We start from the raw sequence: 10,708 nt of genomic DNA, 5'->3' as shown, positions 1-10,708 counted from the left end.
TAAAAAAGCAGTGGCTGTCCTCCACTCTCTCTCTCTGGCTTCCGGCTCCGCTTCCGGCTCCTAGACTCCTTTCCTGTTCGCACAGAGGGGCTGTTGTCTGGAACGGTAATCTGTAAGTTTTTCCCCCTTTGAATAAATAACCATTCTATTAATCACAATTCCAAACTGGTGTGGGATTGTTTGTGACTTACGCCTTCATACTCAGAGCCCTCATCCTCAACCTCTTCTTTCTGCTCAACTTGATAAACTGCTTGAAAATCAAAAGGGCCAGGAGTTGGCAGATAATTATGAATTATTGGAGTTCTGCCACAACATTATTATCAGATCTAACCATGGTAGGACTTAAGGCGTAATATAGTTAGCATCTGCCAAGGACTTATACTGTGATTCCCAACAAGCCCATGGGGTCATAACCCCACCCCCACTTAATGACTGAAGAAATATGAGGTTGTCCAGAGTTGAATAACTTGTCCAGGAAGCAACCAGGATAGAATTCCAGGCCACACTGCCCTAAGTTCAAAGCTTCTTAGCCACTGAGCAAACAGAGTGCCTCACTTGGTGGAAAACTGTAGGCTCATTGTGTAAGCAGAGGCTCTTTCCCCTCCGTAGAGCTAGCATGAGGCTCCAGAGGGATTAAAGACAGTAGAGTACTTAGAAAAGGAGCATGCTATAAAATACAAGGTATAGTTCAATATACCAACTTCAGATCCAGTTGAAAGGCTTCAGTTCTCTACAAATAGTAACTACACACATGAAAACACTCATCCTTAGCATGAAATATATCCCAGTTAAGATGATGTATATTTTTTTACTTATCAAATTCAAAAATATTTATACAAGTTTTACTCTTGTTACTAAGAATGCTGTTTGTGTGTGTGTGTGTGTGTGTGTGTGTGTGTGTGTGTGTGTGTGTGCTGGGAGCATAGGTTTGCCCCACCTTTTAAATTTGAATTATATTATATTCTCTCTCTCTCTCTCTCTCTCTCTCTCTCATAGACAAGGTCTCCCTCTGTAGCCCAGGCTGCTTGGAATTCACTATAATTCCCTATGTACTCTTAGGCAGATCGAATTTGAAGCACACATACTTACTGCCCAGTTCCTGAGTGTTGGGATTACAGGTAGGAGCCACCACATCCAGCTGTGTCACATTTTAAAAATCAAACAAACAAACTGGGTGCTGGGGAGATGGCTTGAGTGATTAAAGCACTTGTAAACGCTGGGTTGGCTCGGGGGCCCACCCTTAGTGCCAGCAATTGGAAGGTGGAGACAGCGGATCACCAGAGCTAGTTGGTTAGCCAGACTAACTGCTTCCTAAGCCCTGGGTTCAACTGAGAGACCCACCACCGTGAAAAATATGGAGAACACCAATGAAGACTCCCAACATCAACCTCAGGCCGCCACATGCATGTGCACCTGCATCCCACGCCTGTGTGTTCACACACACGGGAACACTCACATACACATGAGGGAGAAAAAGCACACTGACAGTATGTTTCAAGACTTTTTTGTTTGTTTGTTTGTTTTGTTTTTCAAGACAGGGTTTCTTTGTAGCTTTGGAGCCTGTCCTGGAACTAGCTCTTGTAGACCAAGCTGGCCTCGAACTCACAGAGATTCGCCTGCCTCTGCCTCCCGAGTGCTGGGATTAACGGTGTGTGCCACCACCTTGCCAAGACTTTCTTGATCTGGGTATTAAGCTCAGTGGTGGGATGTTTGCCTAGCACAAATGAGGCCCTGGATTTGACCCAAAGTACTTTAAAATTAACGTAATTTTATAGACAGGAAAATAAGTAAAAACCGAAGAATAAATATGAGTAAGTATAAAGAGCGATGCAAGAGATCCTGGAGCAGGATTGCATGGGTCAGAAACCAGATTTCTGACTGAGCTGAGCCTGGTGGCTCCCGCCTTCAATCCCAGCACTCAAGAGATAGAGGCAGACGGATCTCTGTGAGTTCAAGGTCAGCCTTGTCCACTGGTGCGGAAGAATTATCTGTATTCTGTCAATCATGTATTTTAATAAAACGCTGATTGGCCAGGCAGGAAGTATAGGCGGGAATACCAGACAGGAAGTAGAGGTGATGCAATGAGAACAAGAGCATTCTGGAAAGCAGGAAGTTTCCTCTGCCACTCCTGCGCAGACCACCGAAGCAGCAACATGTAAGCTGACAACTGAAAAAGGTACCAAGCCATATGGCTAACATAGATAAGGATAATGGGGTAACATAAGTTATAAGAGCTAATAAGTAGCCTGACCTAATGGGCCAATCAGCTTTATAACTTATAGAGATCTCTGTGTGATTGATTTTCTCTGGGACTTGCTGGTTGTGGGGTACCGGGTGGGAACAGATACCCCAACAAGCCGGCCCTCATGTTACAGTCCACAAAGTGAGTTCCAGGATAGCCAAGGTTGTTACACAGAGAAATGCTCTCTCAAACACACACACAGAACAACAACAACAACAAAACAAAAAACAGATTTGCTACTTACTGGGAGTAGAATTTCTGCAAGTCTCTGCAGCATGGTGTTCAAAATTAGCGTAACAGCATTTATTTCACTAGATTGTTACGAAGGTAAAATGATTTATCTATAAAGTTCTGAATCCAGTATCTGGCATAGTGTACAGTAAAATGCTCTCTGGCTACAAAACAATTGCTTCCACACCCTATGTATGGTACAGATATACAATAAGCATATTGTAAGCAATATATAAGGCATAGGGGCCCAGTTCAGTGGTAGAGCACTTGCTAGCATGCATGAAGCCCCAGGTTCAATCCCCAGAACTGCAAGGGGGAAGCGGTAAAAGAATATTCAATCACATAAAACAAGAAGTTTTTTTTTTTTAAGGTAACGAACTGCAAACATTGTCCCATAGCACTTCCATCTGTTAAACGGAAACACAAACTTTACCTAGAGTCTTAGGGTGACAATACAAGCTGGGGGTGGGGGGTGTTGACAGTTTTCTGTACTGCAGAGCGGCAGGTCAGTCTGGTACCTATCACTGACAGTCTGGGAAGTGTACACCCAGCACTTCCCACACGCTTGTGAGTGCTGCTTAATACTGCTGGTCCAAGGCCTGACCTTTGGAATAGGAAGCCTTCACTGCAGTGTGTCTGAGCCAGTCTCGGAGCTTCGAAAGCACAGGTTACTGGATCTAAATCTGAGGTGCTGTTTTAAAGGGCCTGGACTCTGACCTTAGAATTTGAATATAGTAGTGTCCCAGGAGATGCTGATGCTGCAGACCTGGGCAGCACACTTTGACAATCACAGAAGAGCATCTTTTCTCTCTTAGCATCATAAATGACATGAAGACCCTAAAAACGAATCTATCTTCTTCACTGCCTATAAATCAAATCCAAACTTCATCCAGAAATCCCTGGAATTCCTCCTTGACAACTCTCATTCCCACTGCCACAAAGTCAAATCAGTACGCCCCGAATACAACTGAGATATCAAACATTACAGTTCTACGAACCTTCCTAGCCTTGGCTGATATGCAGCTTCCTCCTGCCCACCGGTTCAGGATCCTCAAATGCTGTTATCCCCATGAGGCTCACAGAGCTCCGCAACAGTTTCTGTTACTCCCCAGTGACACTTTCCAACCTCCGCCTGGTCCAGTGATTGCTAATGGGGACTGTGCCATCCAGCAGGAAACTGGGCACTTCTGGGGTGCAGGGGGGCGGAAGTAACTTGTGTCCATTTTCATCCGCCTGCGGGCCTCAGCCAATCCCCAGCACACAGCTGACACTCAGGACTGAGAGAAAGAATGAAGGGGAGGATCCTCCCCAGGAAGGGCGCGGAACTGTCTAGCAATGGAAACTGGAACCCTGTGCCCGCCGAGCCTGATGACCAACAGTAACAGGTGTTTCCATCTCCGATTCTGTGATTCATTCTGCACAGCTGCGCACGCACATAGCGTAAGCACACACAGGCTCCTGGAATAAAACGCCCGGCACGCAAACGTGCACCCAGTGTCCTAGGCGCCCGGGAGACACTCCTCAGCGACAACCTGGATCCACAAAGGGGAGGCCCTGCCACCTAAAATAGTAATGTCTTACTGCAAACAAAATAAGCAATGGCTCCTGCCCCCCCCCCCATTGCACCTTTCTTTTTAGTTCTAAAGAAAGCTGTTGGGGTGACCCCCTCCTCCCGTCCTCCCATACACACGCACCCCTCCCCCACTGCCTCTTTCGGCCACGGCGAGCCTCGGAAGGTTGGATGAATGAGAACTAAGGGAACCTCTTTGCCGTTAATCCTTCCCTCCGTGGAGCAAGCCCAGCTTCTTCCGGGTCAGCGACAATCACCACCACCACCACCACCACCACCACCACCACCACCACCACCCTAGTCAGGCCTCGCTGTCCCCTGCACCACGGCCAGGCGAGCACAGGGTTCAATAACCGGCGGTGGCAGGTTGCGGGAGCAGAAAAGGGCGGGGACGAGGGCGGGCGCCACCGGAGCGGGGGAGGGAATTGGGAGGGGAGCGCTCGCAGGAGGAGGGAGCTGCCTCCGGCGGCTGGCGACTAGGATGGGAGTGCGGGGCAAGCGCGCGGCGCCCAGGGTCACGGCCGCGGCGGAGTCTGCCGGGCGCTAAGCCAGCGCCCGGCGCTTTTAAAGCCGGGATCCCGGCGCGCTCCAGGCGCGGGCGGCGGCCGGATGGAGAGGAAGGCGGCCCGAGCCTCGGGGAACCCTAACCCGCCCGCTCTGGGCGAGGGGCCGCGGTCAGTGCCACCATCGTGCGTCCCGGGAGGCGGAGGGGCCCCGGAGCGGAGCCAGGCTGGGGCGGCGGCCGAGCCTGCGGAGCTCATCCGGCGGGCGCACGAGTTTAAGAGCCAAGGTGCGCAGTGCTACAAGGACAAGAAATTCCGCGAAGCCATCGGCAAATACCACCGGGCGTTGCTGGAGCTGAAGGGGCTGCTGCCGCCTCCAGGGGAGCGGGAACGGGACGCGCGGCCAGCTTCCCCGGCCGGAGTCCCCAAACCCAGCCATCTCTCAGAGGAACAGAGCAAGACGATTGAAGCCATCGAGATCGACTGCTACAACAGCCTGGCAGGTGAGCCGCGCCCCGCCGCGCCCCCTGCCCCTCCTTCCCTCCCCCATCCCCCGACCTCTAGGGGCCCCGCCCGGCCTCGCGTCGGTCCCCTGCACCGCCGACCTAGTCCCTCTGGGTCCCAGAGCGCCAGTGAGGCACACCGCGGCGCTGACTCCCTCCTGTGACAGTGGTGCTCCAGGGAGGAGACCTGGGAGGGAGGCGCTTGAGAAAAAGTGTGACTTTCAAGACGATGCCTTCCTAAGGCCATAGTCATCTCGAGTCTCTTCCCTTGTATACATGGTTAATCTTACCCTTAAAAGGTTGGACAGACAGAGGGCGACCCAGCGGGGTCTGGCAGCGACAGCTACTGCTCACCAGTGAACCTGGGTTCAAAATATAGAGGGCAGCGCCCAGGTGTGTCCCACAGGCCATGGGTTCTATGGGCAGTCAATGCACCTGTCTGCCCCAAAGTTGACCTATGCCTTCTCTTCTGTATGCACCGGTGGGAATCGGCCGTTCCCCAAGTTGACTTGCCCTAGTAGCAAAGGGGATTTTTTTTTCAGGATGTCCTTAACAGCCTGAGCAAAATGGATTCCAAAAATGCCACTTTCTTCTCTCTGGGTCTTGCTGGTTGCTCCAGGTTGCCAATTCGTGGTAGGTAGGTTTCTAGCCCTGCTGAATTCTTGCTCTTCTTCATGAGGTTTATCTGTTGAACGAAAGGTGTACATTTTACAGTGTACTTTAGGGATGAGGCATATATATATGTATATATGTGGTATAAAATCTTTACAGTCCGTTAAAAAGGAGAACTCTGGATCTTTCAAAGGACTTACTGTGAAATGTGGGAAACCGTAGCATGAGCAACTGCCTTACAGTGACAAAACCACTCTCCTCTTGTCCAACCCTGTGTGTTGGGATTTGACATAGTCAAACTTCCCTCGTAGAATAGAAGGACATTCGTTTCTAACCTTAGAAGTTGTCTGAACTAACTGTGGACCTGTTCCAGCAAGGAGGAGAGGGACGACCGGTGGATGTGTCTGGAGGCTGGAAATGCTCCAACCAGGCTCTATTCAGAAGTGTAGACCTACTGTGTTCCCTTTGAGCACCAGCCTCCCTCTGCCTTTACATTACTCTACGTTTGAGGTCATCTTTAGGTAAACGTGCTACCGCTGTGCTACCATGGTCCTACAAGGGACCTTCTTTAGTAGGGTGAAACTGAGCCTGGGGAGAGACTTTACACGTTGTGAAGTAGCTTGCGAAGGTAAAGAATTAATACCAAGAGGGCCAGTGGTGCAGTTACAGAAATGGTGATATTGGTCCCAGTATTACAAATAATGGCACCAGAGAAAATCGTGGTGCTGAAAGATGGAATTAAGTGAGTCCGTAAAAGGACACTTGATTCCTCTGTTTCCTGTAAGCGTCTGGCATACTGGCTGCTGCCCTGGTGAACAAAGGGCAGAGCGGCTGTGAGCCCAGGCGAGGCACTCTGGATGGCTAATGCAGTGATTTTGGAGTGCTAATGGAGCCTGCCTCCAGTATTAGCCACAGGCGTTCCAGAACCACATTCACCCCACGCTTCTGGCTACCAGCCAGTAAGTAGCACTGCCTGCCCTCCACCCCACAAATGGCTACATTTCCATGGTGAAGCTCAAGTGTGTCCTTGGTCAGGCCAGGCTAGTCAGGGCAGGGCTGAGGTCTGGTCAGCCCTTCTGTCCCCACCACCCAAACACTTTGGAAAACTTCCCTGGTGACAGAATGGAAAGAGATCCTAGCAGACTTTCCCTCAGCTGCCTTCTCTGGGACCCATCCCTTATTAATATTAATAACTTAGTATGTGTACTACTAGGTACCTACATACACTTTTTGAGACAGGGTTCACTATGTAGCCCTGGCTGGCCTGGAACTATACGTGTAGATCAGGCTGGCCTTGAATTCAGAGGTCCTCTTGTCTCAGAGTGCTGAGATTAAAGGCATACAGCACCACACACACACACACACACACACACACACACACACACACACACACACACCTGGAAGAAATATAGCCATTTGCCTTACAGAAGGGTATCCCGAGGCTCCAGAGCCATCCATCTCCAAAAACAATGCCTTTGCCATCACAACTTGATGTAGAAAGCCAATATCTTCCAGACTTCTCCTGTTACCTGGTACCCAGACTCTGGGGGACTCTCAGAGCCCACATTTCAAAATTCTTTGGGGAGCCTTCAGTCCTGGTAATCAGGAAAGAACATACAGGACCTTGATTCAAGGCTCCGAGAGTACCGCCTGGTGTCTACCGCCTGATGCCTTCAGATCTCACATAATCATGGGAGTGATGACAAGATGGACGGCTTTGTCGAAGTCTACACCATGTGTGGAACATTCATCACCTGGCAGGAAGGCTCGGCACAGAAATCACTTTGACGAGAAGCTTGACATTGCTCTCTTCAGGTTGGCACATAAAATCACATAAAATCCCAGTCTCTCAGAAGTTCCAGCTAGTAGCAAACAATCCTTTCTCGTGGGATCATCAAAATAGTAGATACCAATATAGATATTTTCTTCTGGAAAAGAGCAAAACATTGAAAGAACTTCAGAATGGCCTCTAAATCCACCTCTTGAAGAAATCTGTGTTTAGCTGGGTGGCGTACATCTTTAATCCCAGCACTTGGGAGGTAGAGGCAGGTGGATCTCTGAGTTTGAGGCCAGCTTGGTCTATAGAGTGAGTTCTAGGACAGCCAGAGCTACACAGAGAAACAGTGCTTCAAAAAAACAAAAAAAGAAATCCATGTTGAATGTGTGCATGTGTGTGTGTGTATGTGCACACTAACGTGTGTATGTTTACAAAGCAAGACTTCTTGTCCTTCCGTGTATACAGTAACATATTCTGCTCTTAACCCCACTTACCGTTGTGTTAGAAGCATTTATACACTTCATTAAAATATTTTCATGAAGATTATTGTAAACATAAAATAAAAAATTTAAGTGTGTATTCTCAGTTATCATTGAATAGAAAGGAAAGAAGAAAGACTCGTATTGTTTTGCTAGGGCTAGCACAGTGCAGGCTGTCCCGTGAGATAGCTTTTACCCCGAGCCCTGGCTAACAGGAAGGAGGGAGGCAAGAGCAGGTTCGTTCTGGCAGAAAAGCAGCTGACCCTTCCTTCCATCGGGGTTCTGGTGGCCCCTGGACAACCTGATGAAGCGGATCTTAAGGCTCTGTCCTTCACATAGAACCATATGTAGAGATAGAGGCTTGGCATTGGGAAGGAACTTAGAATAGCCCAGAAACACCTAGAGAATTAGAATGTGTTGCTAAGGGCTGCTTTCTCCAAACAAGCGGCTGTGATGAGGCATCTGGAGAAAACTTAAGCTCACGAACCCTCATGCCCTGTCTACAGAACCCTCAAGAATAGCAAGGGAGATGGTAGGGTGCAGTGAGAGGTGCTAGTCTAACACCCATTCGAATGTCCCTGGAAGCCCAAGAAGGCTGTGCAGACGGTCTGCAAATGGCCCCAGGTTATTGCCTGTTCTTACTCAGATTTCATTTTGTACGGGAGGACACTGGCTAGCTGTGCAAGGCTAGAGTTTTGCATTCCTTGTTCTCTGGGAAATTCAAGGGAACGGTATTTTCTTCTTTCAGAATTTCAATAGAAAAGCTAATCTAACCTGCCCAGGAAGACTGAGGAATCTGAGCCTTACTGAGGCCACAGAGCAAGCTTGCATTTGTCTGTCGACCCTGAACAAGACACATGATTCTCCTGGGGCCCTGGAACCTGGTGAAGGGTAGAATTTTTCCTCTTGGGGCTCTGGAGGCTGCATCTGGGGTATGGCGACAGAGATGCACCACGCATTGCTTTATTGATATTTTCAAGTGAGGCCCACGATTTAAACAACAACAATGGGAACAGGTGCCACTGGATCCCAACGAAAGCTGGACTCTGTGCCCTGATATTCCTCACGGCCTGCAACAAACACCATTTTGTTCTCTTGCCATTTCTCTACCTATTTAGAGCCACGTTTGGGAGATTTGTTTTCTCTTCCCAAAGGGTAGACAGTATCATATTAGTCTCAACTTTAGACCACAGTATAAAAGTATGACAAGGCCTAGAAACAAGTTCATACCAAGAGAAATCCTGGAATAGTGCCCTCTGAAACCAACTTTATTGGTGCTAGTAGACATGTCTCGAAGTCGTGAGGTCAGGGCTGGGCACACAATATTCAGAGCTGTCCTAGTTGCTTGGCAACTTGACCCAGGCCAGGATCATTTGCAAAGAGGGGACTTCAACTGAGCAAATGCCCCATCAGGTCTGTGGGGTGTTTTCTTGATCATGATCGATGTGGAACAACCAAGCCCAGTGTGGGCCGGCGGTCCTGGGTTATATAAGAAAGCAGGGTGAGCAAACCACAAAGAGCAAGCCAGTAAGTAGCCCCCCTTCATGTCCTCTACCTCAGCTCCTGCCTCCTGGTTTCTGCTTGAGCTCCTGCCCTAGCAACCTTCCTACACGATGAACCGAGGTTGGGATGAGTAAGCCCAAATGAACCCTTTCCTCCCCAAGTGGCTTCTGGTCATGGTGTTCTACCACTGCCATAGGAACCTAATTATGTCAAGAGCACAACAGGAAAATATGGAACTTGAGCTGGGCAGTGGTGGCACATGTCTTCGATCCCAGCACTCGGGAGGCTGAGACAGAGTTTGAGGTCAACCTGGTCTACAGAGTGAGTTCCAGGACAGTCAGGGCTACATAGAGAAACCCTGTCTCTAAAAATAAACACAAGAATAAAAAATAAAAACACGATAATATAGAACTTGTTCAAAAATCAGGGAAATCATATCACTAATAATCCTAAACTATAAAAATTTTACCTGGGACATGACTACAACCAAGTACTTGGAAGGTTAAGGGAAGAGGGTTATGAGTTCAAAGCTAGCTCTCCTCATCTAACCTGGTCTATATAGTGAGTTTAGGGATAGCCAGCCTGGTACACATAGGCGCTCAAAATTAGCCAGTATAGTCTATATAGTGAGTTCAGGATTAGTTGGTCTGGTCTACATAGTCCAAGGCCAGTCAGCCTGGTCTATACAGTGAGTTCATGGCTGGTCTACATAGTGAATTCAGGCTGGACTGTCTCAAAAACAACCCAACCAAAACAAGGTAAAAGATAAAACTTTTCTTTCACGGTTACTCTCCCTTGACATGGGGGTTTTTAAATTTGTTTTTTAATGTAATTACAAGTAAAGTAAGTTAAATTTTTATATTGGAAAGAATTTCACTGTTCATCTGTGTTTTGTACAATGTCAGTTTTAAATGAGACTATGACTACTTAGCTTGAATGTGGAATCAAAAATTTCACAATTCATGTTTTGTAGTTCTTACAGGCATACATAATTCATTCCTACTGGAACAGTAGGAAGGCTACACAAGCGAACTGTTTTTATTTAACTTCCTTATATGCATATTTTATGTGCAGATGCCATATGCACCCTTCACACAGGGTTCTCTGGTAAGTAAGAAAACAGGACTGAACCATGGGTTGCCCTATCCTTTCCTTTCTGCCATTTCCAACAGAAGTGGTTGGCTAAGCTGAGAGTCAACAGAAATAAGAAAGGATTGTAGTCAGATCTTTCTCTTCTACCCACCTGTTCCCAAATACCTGGCAGTTGCTTCCCAGATGATTGACTCAG

At 48.2% G+C, this 10,708-nt stretch overlaps 1 protein-coding gene across 1 annotated transcript in view; it reads left to right on the top strand.

The window, feature by feature from the left end:
- Positions 1-4,499: 4,499 nt before the first annotated feature.
- Ttc9 (tetratricopeptide repeat domain 9) overlaps positions 4,500-10,708 on the top strand; it is a 37,720-nt gene continuing 31,511 nt past the window's right edge. Inside the window, exon 1 of the mRNA XM_085698075.2 lies at positions 4,500-5,049. Coding sequence (XP_085554201.2) covers positions 4,653-5,049 — 397 coding nt within the window. The 5' untranslated portion in view covers positions 4,500-4,652. The remainder of the gene's footprint in view (positions 5,050-10,708) is intronic.

This window comes from Myodes glareolus, chromosome 11 (assembly GCF_982192425.1).
Source record: "Myodes glareolus chromosome 11, mMyoGla1.1, whole genome shotgun sequence".
In the NCBI taxonomy this organism is placed as follows: Eukaryota; Metazoa; Chordata; class Mammalia; order Rodentia; family Cricetidae; genus Myodes; species Myodes glareolus.
The sequence above is the reverse complement of the archived record's forward strand: the minus strand, read 5'-3'. Positions and strand labels throughout refer to the sequence as shown.